At 35.6% G+C, this 17,490-nt stretch overlaps 1 protein-coding gene across 1 annotated transcript; it reads right to left on the bottom strand.

Moving 5' to 3' along the window:
- Positions 1 to 4,467: 4,467 nt before the first annotated feature.
- LOC142219916 (uncharacterized) lies at positions 4,468 to 14,523 on the bottom strand. The gene is made up of 5 exons (XM_075288689.1): positions 13,568 to 14,523; positions 7,872 to 7,981; positions 5,219 to 5,386; positions 4,891 to 5,143; positions 4,468 to 4,823 (listed from the first exon to the last, which is right to left on the bottom strand). Exons 1-5 carry the CDS (start codon positions 14,441 to 14,443, stop codon positions 4,629 to 4,631), a joined length of 1,602 nt encoding a protein of 533 aa, XP_075144804.1. The 5' UTR covers positions 14,444 to 14,523; the 3' UTR covers positions 4,468 to 4,628.
- Positions 14,524 to 17,490: the final 2,967 nt, after the last annotated feature.

The raw sequence follows: 17,490 nt of genomic DNA, 5'->3' as shown, positions 1-17,490 counted from the left end.
TGTGTTGGCTTACAAACTGTATGGTCCTCGGTTCGATTCTCCGTGCAGGCGAAAGGTAAAATTTAAAAAATTTATAAAAGTGAATAATTTCTTCAACATTATTTGTATTACAGAGAAAGGTGCCAATAACTAAAAAATTTCGTGGAAGTGAAAATTACGAGTATGTTAGGGAATGAGCACAATCGTGTTTGGGAAAAATTCTTCCAAGCATATAATATTTTTGGCTCAAAATGCTTCCAAACATATAATATGTTCACATAAAACAAACATATTAATGTTTCGGCAGTATGCAATAATATATGTGCTTCCTGCAAAATATGTTTGGAACATATGTTAAAGAAGCGATTTTTTTTGAGGGTGTACCATATTACATCCGTCAAATGTGTTCGGGGCTATATATAAAGGTTTGTCCCAAATACATACATTTAAATATCACTCGATCTGGACAGAATTTGATAGACTTCTACAAAATCTATACACGCTTACAAAAAATCGCTTCTGTAACATATACTCCCAAACATATTTTGCTTCAAGCATATACATTTTTGGGTATTGGCCAAACATTTATATGTTTGATCTCTTCCAATATATAATATGTTTGAAAGCATATTAGGTTTTCGATCTGAATGCTCAAAATTTTGTTTCTGTTTGTTTGTTGTATATTCCCCCACATCTTTCTCACTTCCACGAGATTTTTTAGTTCTTAGCACCTTTTTCTATAATACAAACATTGTAGAAGAAATTATTCAATTGTATGATTTTTTTATTTTAATTTTACCTTTTGCCGGGCGGGGATTCGAACAGCGGACCACACAGTTTGTAAGGATCAAAGAAGTAGCTGATCAATTGCCCAAGGAAAAATAAAATGTTAATTTTGTAATAACAAGCAACAACCACCAACTTAATTCAATATCGCTGCCTGTTAAATAGCGCTCCAAGCTACTAAACACATATATGTTTATAGGCTATTTCTAAATTATTATATGTTTGCATCCAAGCATATTATATTTACAAACATTTTATGTCCCAAACATAATATGTTCTAACATATTAACATATATGTCCCAAACATGTTATGCTAGTTTATGAACATTATATGCTTGCACTCAAAAATATTGTGTTTAAAAATTTGTATTCCAAACATATAATGTTTATAGCCAAACATATGAAAAACAGCCTTTTTCATCCGTGTAGACTCAAAATTTAAGTCGGCTAATTTTAGCAAAAAAATATGGGAAACATTTAAATCTGAAGCAATTTTAAGGAAACTTCGCAAAAGTTTATTTATGATTTATCGCTCGATATATATGTACTAGAAGTTTAGGAAAATTAGAGTCATTTTTACAACTTTTCGACTAAGCAGTGGCGATTTTACAAGGAAAATGTTGGTATTTTGACCATTTTTGTCGAAATCAGAAAAACATATATATGGGAGCTATATCTAAATCTGAACCGATTTCAACCAAATTTGGCACGCATAGCAACAATGCTAATTCTACTTCCTGTGCAAAATTTCAACTAAATCGGAGTTAAAAATTGCCTCTGTGGTCATATGAGTGTAAATCGGGCGAAGGCTATATGGGAGATATATCTAAATCTGAACCGATTTCAACCAAATTTGGCACGCATAGCTACAATGCTAATTCTACTCCCAGTGCAAAATTTCAATTAAATCGGAGTAAAAGATTGGCCACTGTGGTCATATGAGTGTAAATCGGGCGAACGATGTATATGGGAGCTATATCTAAATCTGAACCGATTTCAACCAAATTGGGCCAAAACACTGGCTTCTAGGACCATATTAGTCAATATCGGGCGAAAGATATATATGGGAGCTATATCTTAATCTAAATCGATTTCAACCGAATTTGGCACGCATAGCTACAATGCTAAATCTACTCCCTGAATTTCAACCAAATTGGGCCAAAACTTTGGCTTTTAGGGCCATATTAGTCCATATCGGGCGAAAGATATATATGGGAGCTATATCTAAATCTGAACCGATTTCAATCAACTTTTGCACACCTGACTATAATACTAATTGTACTCTTAGTGCAAAATGCAAAATTCGGCCAAAAATCTGGCTTCTGGGGCCATATAAGTCCATATCGGGCGAAAGATATATATGGGAGCTATATCTAAATCTGAACCGATTTCAATCAAATTTTGCACACTTGACTGTACGACTAAGTGTTATGTTTGTACAAAATTTCAAGCAAATCGGTATAAAACTCTGGCAGCTGGGTCCATATTAGTGTATATCGGGCAAAAGATATATATGGGAGCTATATCTAAATATGAACCGATTTCTTCCAAAATCAATAGGGTTCTATTCTGACCCAAATTAGGAACATCTGCCAAATTTGAAGGCGATTGGACTTAAATTGCGACCTAGACTTTGATCACAAAAATGTGTTCACAGACAGACGGACGGACGGACATGGTTATATCGACTCAGGGACCCACCCTGAGCATTATTGCCAAAGACACCATGTGTCTATCTCGTCTCCTTCTGGGTGTTACAAACATATGCACTAACTTATAATACCCTGTTCCACAGTGTGGCGCAGGGTATAAAAAAAATCGCTTCTGTAACATTACCCCAAACACATTTTGCTTCAAGCATATCTATTTTCAGAATTGGTCCAAACAAAATATTGTTTGTATTATTCAAACATGTTTCACCTTAGGGCATACACTGGTAGAAAAAAATTTTAATGAAATTTTCTTTGTGTGGATATATTTTTAAGGCGCCAATTGGTTACTTCCATTATTTTACTTGCAGCATACTCTCTAGGTCTCTCTTTCTAAACAAATATATGATTATAGGCTATTTCTAAATTAATATATGTTTGCATCTAAGCATATTATATTTACAAACATTTTATGTCCCAAATATAATAAGTTCTAACATATTAACATATGTGTTCCAAACATGGTACGCTAGTTTATGAACATTATATGCTTGTACTTAAAAATATTGTATTAAAAAATTTGAGTTCTAAACATATAATTTTTACACCCAAACATATGAAAAACAGCTTCTTTCGTCCGTGCAATGATATCTGGAAAATTTTGTTCTACACTCGGTGTTTTAAAGATGACACACTAAATTTTAGGTATTAAGGCCCTCTTTCAAGTTCGGTTTTCATTTTTGTGTACGAAGTTCATTCCTAGCATCAACGCCGGAAACACTGTCTTGACCTCCAATACGTCCAATAATGTCTGGAAAATTTTGTTCTACACTCGGTCTTTACATGATATATGTGATACACCAAATTTTAAGTATTAATGATCTCTTTCAAGTAGGGGTTTCACTTTTTTATACGAAGCCCATAACTAGCTTCAGCGCTGGAAATACTTTCCGACCCTCCAGTGCATCTAACAATGTCTGGAAAAGTTTGTTCTACACTCGGTGTTTCCCAGATATATGCGATACACCATATTGTATATATTAGTACCCCCTTTCCAGTTCCGTTGTCGTTTTTTGTGTACGAAGGAAATGGTATCCTGACCAACAACAAAAATAGGATAAATGGTTTTTATGTCTATGTGTCACCCTATTTTTTTTCGATAACTCTGTTTTTGAAAGTTAACGACGTCCATTAAGATAAGCGAGGTACACACTTGCACACTCTGCACATATGTCGACTCATCTCGACTCAAATTTAGCCGCCAATTAATCAAAAATATCGATTAAATTAGGAAAAATGTATTAACAATTGTCACATTATTTGCCAAAATTGTGAACTATCCACAATCAATAGTTTTCCAGCTACTATAATAGTTTTGCAAAAATGTAGCTCAGAAAATTTCATCGAAATGTAAATTTGATTGTAAAATTGGTTGTACAACTAATCTCGTTACCGTTCGAATAACTTCAAATTGATTTTATAATGGATAATTGTCCGGAGGCAACAATTTAGTGTCAGCCGCCGCCGACAAAAATGGTTTGGCTTCATTCTCTGCTATGGAGTGGAGAATGGGGCTGTCAGACCGCCGAGATTGGTATAGGTAGAAGAGAATGAAACACCCACAATAAATAGTCGGCGTTGGCACGACTCGGCGCTTCATTCTCTGATCATAAGAGGCCAATCAAAAGTTTATGATAGCACAAATAATTTTAGAAGCGTTCAAATACTATTTTGTTGTGTTGATACACTAAAAAAAAAACAACATTATCGTGAAGCGAAAGATGTCATGTTTGAAAAATACGAGTGCGAATTTTTCTTAGCATAGAAGACTCATTTCTCCGATGTAAAGTTTTTCCTTGTCTTGTCCAAAAGTCGATAAACTTTTCAATGAAGTCGTTCTGCCGAACCAAAATGGATCGACTTCATTCTTTGCTCCGGAGACCAAGGAATAGCCGAAACACTGGATGACGAATACTGTCCCTTTAGATGGAAACCTGCCATTTATGTCCAAAGAGGTTATTTTACATATAATCGAATAAAAAATCGGATAGAATTGTTTTGTTACATCAAAAGCTATTTCTATTTACTACCAGTGTGAAGTAATGCGAAAGTCACTTGTTGGGATTGGTATACAGTAAATCTTAAATCTTATCCCATAGAAGTGATACACAAAGATTTTTGACATTTGCCAAAAAGAGTTTATTACATTCGTAGTTAAAAATTTTGGAATTCCTCGGGCCAAACTATTGATGCTATCCAATCAATATAAGATGAAACTCTGGTATAAACGCCGGGACTGCCGCTGCCACAAACTTCACCATACGATATAATGCCAACTAAATAATAGCGGAAACCTCTGCGATTACGGCGACGTTGCAAATTCAATTGAAGTGGCCCACCAGAATCACCCTGTGAAAAAAAAAATAAATAGCTAATAATTTAACCTTTAAAGAAAAGATGATTAATCGCCACATACCTGACATGTATCACGATTTTTTATGTAATCTTTTGCACATATCTGCGTATCTGTTATACCCTGTGGAGCAATCTCATTTGGTGGCAATTCCTCATTGCATTCATCATGAGGTACAGTTGATAATTCCATTTCTGTTAAAATATATGTAGGAGCTTTAGCAAAACTTGTCGAACCATAACCCATGGTAAAGACATTGGGATATGGTATATCATCACGGGCCCATAAACGTACAGGTCGTACATATGGTGAATAGCTGAAAATGGATAAACGAAAAATCTTTACCGATTATCGTTGTGCAATTACACAGGGTTCCATTGTATTCACTTACACAATTGGTTCGTCTAATCTCAATAAGGCTATATCATGATAATGCATTGATGTATTATATAATGGATGTACTATAACTTCAGCTACGTTACGGGTTTGTGGCATTTCAGGATTGGAATTTTCTTCCTTTAGATTGATTATACCAAATTTGACCAAAACCGGTGAATCACTGGAATGAAAGTGAGCAATAAAAAATTATTATTATTATCTCTGGCATTAGAAGAACGCTTTGGCAATAGAGTCTAATAATTGAAATGAGTAGAGATTTCAATAAAGGGAACTGATGAGGATGTGGAAATCCGAAACAGCTGTCTTCCCAACCATTTTGGATAACATAACATATTTAACCATAAAACCATAAACACTATAAAAAACTGATAGTGATAGGCAAATAAATGAACCATGATATCATTACATGTACTAGAGTACACTATGTGTACTTCGTACAAACAAACAGTCTCGAATGTGCATCTTATTCTCTACTATGTTCTGTGCATATATCATTTTTTTTTGCTCTTAAAACCCCAAATTTCATGAAATATTGTATCAATCTGTCAGATTGTAGTACAGTTTTGAAGTCTCTTTGTCACCCTGTATTTTTAGGGACGTGAACAGAGAATGAAGCCGCAGAGTCGCGCCGCCGATTTTAGCCGCCGCCACCTAGTTTTTACCAGTCGAAGCCGTCGCCGAATTTGTCGACTCATCTCGACTCAAAGTTAGCCGCCAATTAATCAAAAATATTGATTTGAATCAGAAAAAATTATTAATAATGGTTGCATTTTTTGTCAAAATGTTTAACTTTCCACCCAAAATCCGTCAGTATCAACACTCAAAAAAAAAGTGAACTCTCTATTTCACTAAAGCCATATTAACTTTATGTTAGTTCATAGACTCATTATGTTTGGAAAAAGTTTATTTTAGTCAAATAATTTTTTGCGTATGTTAGTTAAATGAACTAAAAAACGGGAAAAAGTTATACACAAATAAAGCATAAAGATTTCCTAATTTCGTATTTCTTACAAAATAGTTCATTATTTCTTCAAATTTGTAAATTTTACCAAAAATGTGTCCATCATGAACTTCGTATGTCACTAAAGACATTCTTGCAATTTTGAACTCCAAGATTTCTGAAAAAATTTAGTTATGTCTAATAAATTTTCTTGAATTTGTCGAAAAATATTTACTTATTTTTGCCATATCGGAGTGATGCCAGCGCTTGTAATACCATTTAGTTAAAATTTTCTAAAAAAGTTCCAAATTTTCTAAAATGAATCGAAAGTTATCTTTCCTGGTGGGTTCACTGTTTTTTCAGTGAAGTTGCTATAATAATTTTGCAAAAATTTGGCTCAGAACATTTGAATTAAATGTAAATGTGATTGTAAGATAAGTTGTACAACTAATCTCAATACCATTCGGATAACATCAAATTGATTTTATTATGGATAATTGTCCGCCGCCGATAAGACAAATTTATATCGGCTTAGCCGTCAAGCCGCCGCCGCCGCCGGAGGCAAAAAATTAGCATCAGCCGCCGCCGACAAAAATGGGTCGGCTTCATTCTCTGGACGTGAATATATTCACTTATGTGTGTAAATAAAGGGTGGTTAAAATTTCAAAGGCCGATGTTGATTTTGAATAAAACACAAACTATTTAGGAAATTATTGTAATTTTATTTTAGTATGATATATTGGTATTATTCAATTATATATGGAACAAAATATCGGCCAAATGGGCGCCTCGACCTCGGTGGTCCAAATTTTCGATGACGCTGAGGCATAATGGAGGTTCTATGCCGTTAATGTGCCGAATTATCTCATCCTTTAGCTCTTGAATTGTTACTGGCTTATTGACGTACACCTTTTCTTTCAAATAACCCCAACGGTGCCAAATCTCATGATCTTGGCGGCCAATTGACATCGCCATTACGTGAGATAACACGGCCATTGAATTTGTTGCGCAAAAGAGCCATTGTTTCTTTAGCTGTGTGGCAAGTGGCACCGTCCTGCTGAAACCACATATCGTCCACATCCATATCTTCCAATTCGGGTCTTCTTCCAATAACTGCCTGACCGGCCTCATTTTGGAAAAAATACGACCCGATGATGCCGCCAGCCCATAAACCGCACCAAACAGTCACTCTTAGGGTAAGTTAGGTTAGGTGGCAGCCGGATCAGGCTCACTTCGACTATTCTTTCCATAGTGATACCACAATGGTGAACTTCTCTCCTATCACTGAGTGCTGCCCGATTCCATGTTAAGCTCAATGATAAGGGACCTCCTTTTTATGTTATAGCCGAGTCCTTTTTATAGCCGAATGGCGTTCCACATTGCAGTGAAACCACTTAACATAGAGGAGCTTTGAAACACTCACAAATGTCACCAGCACCTTAAAAAACTTTTTGTGTTCGGTCGAAGCAGTAATCGAACCCACGACCTACCGTATGGTACTTTCACACTTTGCGTACAATCTGTAGTGTTTGGTATCACTATTGTACCATACGGAGTTGTCTATCAATAGCGTACGGTATCGATTTGAGCCCGTACGGTTGTATACCCAGAGAAAAAATATTGCCAACTAGCTTACCATTTATAGCCAAGTTTCAATGGTAGTTAAATATGTTATTATTATTCAAGTCTTTGGTAATAAACTTACCCTATCACATAGCAACAGTGTGCGGCGGTAATAACATAGGTAGGACTAATCAAACTTCCACCACATTTGAATTCAACTAAATCATCAGCAGCGGGAAATCCTAAAGCCCCCTGCAAAGAGATTGTGAAAAGCAAAACACAGATGAAATGTGTGCAAAAGATTTGTCATACATATTCGGCAGGTTCGAATATGATTTCAACTGATCCAATTTTGACATAGAATTTCTCAATAGAAGCAGATCCCACAAATAGATTCCTTGTGCATCTAGATGGCATATGTACAGTGGGGAGCAAAACCGAGTACATGTTTTCCCGTTTCGCAATCTTTATTGAATAGAAATCGTCTAGATAGGCCAATTGCCATACAATGTCCACAATTAACAGTTTATGTTCTTCAAACCGATTCCCAAAAATAGCATTTTGAAAAAGTAATCAAAACAAAAAAGTAAAAGCACAAAGTGAGTTATCATGCACTCAGTGAGTTATTCTCAATAAGAAGTTCTCAGTCACAAAGAAATGTTTCAAAATTTACCGTATATCATTATGATGAGTGATTTGGCTTGGTTTCATGCTTAAAAGGAATACTGTTTTCATTTAAGATTAATACTTGTTGTTGAATACTCGAGAAATAACGTGGACATTGAATCATACTGCGGTTCTTCTAAAATCATCAGGAAAATTTCAGATGCTATTGTAAATGATGTCGTAAGAATGTCTAAAGAAGGGTTTTCATCACGAAATATAGCACAGAAAATAAGTATTAGCCAGCGAACCGTCATTGCCGTCCACAAACTTTGAAACATTGTTCCTGCGCCTAAACTGGGAGGACGCCCAAGGTTATTAAAAAACTCTTATGTTCGTCTTATGGTAAGAACTAATGGTGATTTCGTTTGGGGAAAAAAGTGTTGCATACAAATGGTACAACATTTTATGGTGTTACCACAGTGTTGCCGAAACCCCTTGCAATGACAACACCGTTTGCGTGTGAAAACGAACAAAAAAGGTACAACACTGATATAAAATCATAACAAAAGAAAATTGGCGGAAATATTTCGATTATTATTAACAACTATTATTGGAATCTCGACTAAAGGCCGGTACTCTGTTCGGTTTTCGCGTTGAAACTCCATACAAAACCAAAAAATGCGAAAAATTTGCGAAATTTTTTCCATTTGTGATACTTTGGTTTTTCGTGTTGAAAAACTGACGTTTATAGCACGGCGCCATTTGTAATGTGAATTAAGAAATAATTTATTTATTAAAAACTATTTGTGCGGGTTTATAAATCAAACACGGACGATATTTTTGTTCCGAAACTATACAAAGGATCAAAGGAATAGCAGATCAATTGCCCAAGGAAAAATAAAATGTTATTTTGTAAAAACAAGCAACAACCACCAACTTAATCCAATATCGCTCCCTGTAAAATAGCGCTCCAAGTTACCTAAATAAACACCGCTTTCTATGTGCGAAATAATGGTTTCTATAAAAATTTTTCGCAAGAATGAACATAGTACCGGCCTTAACACTCAAATTTTTCTTGAACAAAGGGAAATTGTTGAAACTTTTGATTTTATATATTTTTAATGATCAGAGTACAAATTAATTACATCCTCAACAAACTTTTTAACTCGCCGTTTGTCATTTCGTCCAAGCAATGATGTTGTAAATTCTTCATCTCCAATAGCGCATCTACAATGTTGTTGACCAAAAAACGCATTAATTTTGTTGTCACGGCACTAAACAAATGGTATGCTTCTTAGTAAATTAATCAGCTGTGTTGAAGAAATTGAAAATCAACCACAATACACGCGTCACGCACTTTCTTTTGTATTTTCAACAACGCTATTATTTAGTTCGAAGAATAAAAGCGTCTTCAACATCTGATTGAAAGTGTAACCATCTGCACCGTAGATCAGCTCTTGCGATGGGTAACACCCCGTCAATTGAACGTGCACAGTTTGGGTAGGCTGCACTGAATTTTCCAATCGAACAAAAATGTTCGATTTATGGGGGTAAGGTGTAAAGTATGCAACATATTTTTTTACCAATCGAAATCACCATAAGACTCAAAAACACTAAAACAAGCCGCTGCGGCTATAAATAAAAAAGTTAGTACTTGTACAGCTCGGAGAGCTTTGCAGAAAATTGGGTTAGCAAAATTGGTGGCAGCAGTTAAAAAGAAGAAACCGGCGTTGTTTGACAAAAATATCAAGAAACGGATAGCGTTTTGCAAGGTCCACAAGACTGTTGATGACTGGAAATGTGTTATAGGGTTTGATAACATAAAAATAAACCGCTTTCAATCCGATGGAAAAGACTATTATTGGAAATAACCACAAGACTGTTGATGACTGGAAATGTGTTATAGGGTTTGATAATATAAAAATAAACCGCTTTCAATCCGATGGAAAAGACTATTATTGGAAATAACCTCTTGAAAGTATTCAAAAATACCACGTCATACCAATAAAGATGGAGGGGGAAGTCTCATCGTATGGGGATGTTTTAATTGGTGGCAAACTTGGCCACTGGTAAAAATTGTTCGAATCATGAAAAAGGAAGGCTACCTTGATATTTTGCAATAAAATTTGTCTAGGTTTGCGCTTATCCTGAGGAGCTTCTCAAATCTTCTCTAAATGGTTTCACTGCAATGTGGAACGCCGTTCGGACTCGGCTATAAAAAGAAGGTCCCATGTCATTGAGCTAAACATGGAATCGGGCAGCAATCAGTGATAAGAGAGAAGTTCACCAATGTGGTATCACAATGGACTGAGTAGTCTAAGTGAGCCTGATACATCGGGCTGCCACCTAACCTACTAAAATATTTGATTTTAATTTTTATGCATAAAAAGCAAAACTGAGTATATCCAAGCTAATATGTAGTTTATAGTAATAAATTCACTATTATAGGTATATATTTATCTGAATGTACATATTTGTTTGTCATGAAATAATATATAAATGAAGTAGCAATTGGACTGAAGGAATGTTTCTTATTAAATAACAAGTAAGGAAAGTCTAAAGTCGGGCGGGGCCGACTATATTATACCCTGCACCACTTTGTAGATCTAAATTTTCGACACCATATCACATCCGTCAAATGTGTTGGGTGCTATACATAAGTGTTTGTCCCAAATACATAAATTTAAATATCACTCGATCTGGGCAGAATTTGATAGACATAGAACAAAAATCTATAGACTCAAAATTTAAGTCGGCTAATGCATTAGGGTGGAACACAATGTTAGTAAAAACAATTAAGTAAAGTCTAAAGTCGGGCGGGTCGACTATATTATACCCTTCACCATTATGTAGACCAAAATTTGTTGAAGCCATATAAGTGCAAATCGGACAAAATATATATATGGGAGCTATATCTATATCTGATCGGACGGACGGACAGACAGACAAACGGACATCGCTAAATCGACTCAGAATTTAATTCTAAGACGATCGGTATACTAAACGATGGATCTCAGACTTTTCTTTCTTGGCGTTACATACAAATGCACAAACTTATAAGGGTATAAAATATGGGAAACATTTAAATCTGAAGCAGTTTTAAGGAAACTTCGCAAAAGTTTTTTTTTATAATTTTTCGCTCGATATATATGTATTAGAAGTTTGGGAAAATTAGAGTCATTTTTACAACTTTTCGACTAAGCAGTGGCGATTTTACAAGGAAAATGTTGCTATTTTGACCATTTTTGTCGAAATCAGAAAAACATATATATGGGAGCTATATCTAAATCTGAGCCGATTTCAACCAAATTTGGCACGCATAGTAACAATGCTAATTCTACTCCCTGTCCAAATTTTCAACTAAATCGGAGTTAAATATTGGCATCTGTGGTCGTATGAGTGTAAATCGGGCGAAAGCTATATATGGGAGATATATCTAAATCTGAAGCGATTTCAACCAAATTTGGCACGCATAGCTACAATACTACTTCTACTCCCTGTGCAAAATTTCAACTAAATCGGAGCAAAAGATTGGCCTCTGTGGTGATATGAGTGTAAATCGGGCGAAAGCTATATATTTTTGGAGCTATATCTAAATCTGAACCGATTTCAAAATTTGGCACACTTAACTACACTACTAATTGTACTCCTAGTGCAAAATTTCACCCAAATTGGGGTAAAACTCTGGCTTCTGGGACCGTATTAGTCCATATCGGGCGAAAGATATATAAGGGAGCTATATCTAAATCTGAACCGATTTAAATAAAATTTGGCACACTTGACTATAGTACTAATTGTTCTTCTTGTGCAAAATTTTAAGCAAATTAGGGTAAAGCTCTGGCGTCTGGGGCCATATAAGTCCATATCAGGCGAAATATATATATATTGGAGCTATATCTAAATCTGAACCGATTTCTTCCAAAATCAATAGGGTTCTATTGTGAGCCAAAACACATACTTGTGCCAAATTTGAATTCGATTGGACTAAAACTGCGACCTAGACTTCGATTACAAAAATGTGTTCACGGACAGACGAACATGGCTATATCGACTCAGGAGCCCACCCAGAGCATTTTTGCCAAAGACACCATGTGTCTATCTCGTTTCCTTCTGGGTGTTGCAAACATATGCACTAACTTATAATACCCTGTTCCACAGTGTGGCGCAGGGTATAAATAGTAACGCCAAACTAAATAGAGCGTATTTGATATGTAATGCAACAAAGTAAAGTGCAATATTATACCCTCCACGATACGATGGGGTGTATACTAAATTTTTCTTTTTATCTAACGTAGACTCCATACCTAACATACAGGTTTAATAACTTGGCCATCGGAAATTGTTACACGACAATATATTTTTCAGTGTATGTAAACAAATGCGCATGGTTTTTAGTCGGTAGGCAAGAAGTGTTATCAGCGGTCAATCAATATATACTAAAATCACTAGAGCTGATATGCCGCACATGCGCAGATTAATAAAATCCATGGGAGAGATTTTCCACACATAGAAATAACAGCAAACACTTAGTTATAATTAGAAGAAGAATTATTTTACTATCTAGTATATAAGTCATTGTTATTGAATAAAATGAGTTTCCACAAAAACATCGCTACATTTCTATTCTTTATCCCTCTAATGTCCGGTTTTTAATATCCCGATTATCACTTAAACGGAGGATAATCCATCGGTTAGAAAATTTTTGTTTCAGTACGATAAACAATAACAAGACATTGCGAAACCGGATCTTACTATGAGTCATAGACCAATTAAAATAGAGACATACCTTGACAATTCACCATGGTGTTGTTTATTTGCAGTGCGCAGTCAGTCCACTCAATTGCGCAGTCAAGTGACTCAATTTCTTTTTTTTTGAAAACGAGAATTGCCGTACAAATCACTCAATTTGCATTACAAGAAAAGTGTGGATGTATAGAATTTTCTATGCTTTTACAATGCTTGGTGTTTCATCAAGAAAACAAAGGAAACAAAACAAATTAAAACCAAATTAAAAAAATCACTCAATTGCAGACGAAAAAGAGCCCTCTACAGTGTGCAGACAAACGACAGTGCTGTGAATTAACTTGAGATGTCTGTACTATGAGTAACGAGTCATGTGAGTTTGGAACGTGTTTTATTTAAGTGAAAAATTCTAACTCTTGCCAAATAAAAAACAATTCTTTAGACACATGTTAACCGGTTCTCTGTGTATGTCGAATATCTATAACTCACCATGTGTGGATATTCACCGGGTGCTACAATAGACCTTCCGTCAAAATCATCATTTATTGCTTCGAGTTCTTCTTCGTCATCTTCATCATCATCGACATTGACATCTTCTCCCTCAGGGTTATCTTCACTTATTACTTTTGGTTTTTTATCTAGACGTTTATAAATTTTAGCGAAATTTTGCTGACGTTTTGCCTGGGGTTTCTTGGGTTTGGCAAATTGTGTCGATTTGTTGGCATTGTATACTGGACGTTTGATATTTTTCTGGACTTGTTTTTGTAGCTGCTTTATTTGGGCTAGACCTCGCTTGATTTGTCGATTTATTTGATTTAAAAGGACTTTTTGTGCATTAGTTTGAGCGAATGCACCATTTTGTGCGGGTTTCTTATTTTGAGTATTTTTCTGAGCATTATTTTGAGATCCATTAGTATTTTTACCGTTATTTTGAGACATAGCTGGCTTTTGAGCATTATTTTGATTGGCACCCATTTTCTGACCTCCACCGGAATTTTGAGCGTTATTTTTATTTGTACCCATTTTTTGAGCCTCACCCGCATTATTGTTATTTGCTCCCGCTTTTTGAGCATTTTTTTGAGCCGTACCGCTCTTTTGATCATTGTTTTTATTTGCACCCATTTTTTGAGAATTATTTTGATTGGCACCCGCCTTTTGAGCATTGTTGTGAGTCATCGTATTCGCTTGTGCCATACCGGCTTTTTGAATACCACCCGCTCTTTGATTATTATTTTGACGATTGGCGAATGGTTCATCCATATCATCATCTTGAGCATTCACACTAAAAACATTTAGAAATCCATGGAATTGTCCAAAAATAACAACTATACTAATGGCGATAAGAAAGTTCGTTGAAATACGCATCTTTCTATGACGGAATATCAAAGCGTTTACAAGATGACAACCAATTAAAGCGGGACCGAAAAACAAGACGTGCGACCGGTTAGATTTTCTATGACTAACTGAATGAGAAGTGTCTAATTATTCTCAGATTTAAAATCAAATACTTGTTTCGTTTGCCTTCTTTTGTTTCGTCAAGCATGTTTTATTAATTTAATTTACTTCATTACCAAAAATATGAGGTTCGATGTTCTGATGTATTCAAAATATGGATAGAAGTCGTTTTAATATGAGCCCTACTTTTATGACTCCCTAATAACACACTGAACTGGGATGGAGAATCATATGAATTCAACAATAATTTTTAATTGTTGTTTATACCCTCCAACATAGGATGGGGTGTATATTAACCGTTTGTAACACATCGAAATATTGCTCTAAGACCTCATAAAGTACGAGTATATATATTCTGGGTCGTGGTGAAATTCTGAGTCGATCTAAGCATGTCCGTCCGTCCATCTGTTGAAATCACGCTAACTTCCGAACGAAACAAGCTATCGACTTGAAATTTGGCACAAGTAGTTGCTATTGGTGTAGGTCAGATGGTATTACAAATGGCCCATATCGGTCCACTTTTACGTATAGCCCCCATATAAGCGGACACCCAGATTTGGCTTGCGGATCCTCTAAGAGAAGCAAGTATCATCCGATCCGGCTGAATTTTGGTACATGGTGTTACCATAACAAAAATTGGTCCATCTCGGTCCATAATTATATATAGCCCCCATATAAACCGATCCCCAGATTTGACCTCCGGAGTCCCTTGGAAGAGCAAAATTCATCCGATTCGGTTAGAATTTGGTACGTGATGTTAGTATATGTTCTCTATCAACCATGCAAGAATTGGTCCATATCGGTCCATAATTATATATAGCCCCCATATAAACCGATCCCTTGATTTTGACCTCCGGTGCCTTTTGGAGAAGTAAAAATTCATCCAATCTGATTGAAATTTAGTACGTGGTGTTAGTATAGGGTCTCTAACAACCATGCAGGTATTCATATCAGTCCATAATTAACAGGTTGGCTGATAAGTCCCCGGTCTAACAAAGAAAAACACATTTTTTTGTCAAAATTCGGTTTTATTATTCAACATAGTTCTCTGCAAGAGCGATACAACGATTATAACGACCTTCCACTTTTTTGATACCATTTTGGTAGTACTCCTTCGGTTTTGCCTCAAAATAGGCCTCAGTTTCGGCGATCGCCTCTTCATTGCAGCCAAATTTTTTCCATGCGAGCATCGTTTTGAGGTCTGAGAACAAGAAGAAGTCACAGGGGGCCAGATCTGGAGAATACGGTGGGTGGGGAAGCAATTGGAAGCCCAATTCATGAATTTTTGCTATCGTTCTCAATGACTTGTGGCACGGTGCGTTGTCTTGGTGGAACAACACTTTTTTCTTCTTCATATGGGGCCGTTTTGCCGCGATTTCGACCTTCAAACGCTCCAATAACGCCATATAATAGTCACTGTTGATAGTTTTTCCCTTCTCAAGATAATCGATAAAAATTATTCCATGCGCATCCCAAAAAAACAGAGGCCATTACTTTGCCAGCGGACTTTTGAGTCTTTCCACGACGGAAAAACTCGGGTGTATTACGAGTTAACAGCTGGAAACACCGCTCAAAACACGAAATTCCTTTTTCCCCATTTTTTTCACAATAACAAAAGTTGCTTCACAAAAGACGCTCTATCTCACAAACTAATTGACTTACAGACGTCAAATTTTGACACGAATCTTTTGAAGGTTGGTACTATATAAAAATAATATGCATTTAATACTAGCGACGCCATCTATGTGTCAGACCGGGGACTTATCAGCCAACCTCTTACTTGTGGTACCACCTGAAGTGAACAGAATGCATGTTGTACTCTTTCTCAAGTACTTACATTTTTATTGTTCCTTTCTTTCAGAACACATATTGTTTCGGATAAGTACTGGTTGGAATTTGATAAGCAAGTGTTCTCTTCACTTCACTACTTGCGCTCTGAGATCTCTAATTGATACTGTTAATTGTTGTTTCGACTTTTGTTTCAATTAAAAAAAATTGTTGCATCAGTTAAATTTTTAATTGAATATTTTTTTAAAAGTCGATCAAGACGTTAATAAGACAAATTTTCGTGAATTTTTTCCGTATTTCCCAGCAGAAAAAGCGTCCGCAGAAAATTTTTTTCTGATTCAATCACAAAATTAATTGATCCAATTAATTCTTTAATTGAAATGTTTTCAATCACGAAAGTGGTAGTATTAATTACAGTTTTTATTGGACATATAAGGCCCAAAATAAGATATCCCTTTGCCAGATACAGTGACGCACATAAGTATTGGCACACCAAACAGTTTTGTTTAAAAGCCAAATGTTTAAAGTGATATGAAGCTATTTTAAATAAAAAGATATTTTAATTTGGATTGTAACTGGCTTAAGAACCTAGATCATTTTTTATTTTAGAAAAATGTTTGTTCTTTCAATATTTAAATTATAAAAACATTAAAAACAGGTACACTTATGGTGTTTTCTTTTCCGAAAAATGTGCTTTGCCTTCATTTTGTCTGTACAGAATGCGCATTTTTAAAATGTTGCCAGCAACCTAAAAAATACTGTCGTTTCAGCGGGCAGAAAAGAATTCAAAAAAGAAACAGGGCAATCGCAACACTCTCGTTTGTCGGCGGTGCTGAAAATGCCCACACTTTGCCTCTATGCGTGGCGCTATTTTAACAAAAGAATTCGAAGCCTTTTCGCACTTTTGCCTGTTTTTTAGAAAAGAACCTAAAAAGTAAATTTTCCGGGCAAAATGCAAAAAAAGTGCGCATTTTATACAAGAAAAGAAAACCCCATTAGTACTTTTTGGGCATTCCTTTTTGTTTGATAACAGCATCAAGCATGAATGGACTAATTTTTTGTTTTATTTGTACCTATATTCACCCCTTCTTCCTTCAACACCGTACCAAATTTCATCAAAATCGGTTAATAATAGTGGCCTGAATACGGCGAACAACAAATACATGGCC

The sequence above is a fragment of the Haematobia irritans genome, chromosome 1 (assembly GCF_050003625.1).
Source record: "Haematobia irritans isolate KBUSLIRL chromosome 1, ASM5000362v1, whole genome shotgun sequence".
NCBI classification, from domain to species: domain Eukaryota; kingdom Metazoa; phylum Arthropoda; class Insecta; order Diptera; family Muscidae; genus Haematobia; species Haematobia irritans.
The sequence above is the reverse complement of the archived record's forward strand: the minus strand, read 5'-3'. Positions and strand labels throughout refer to the sequence as shown.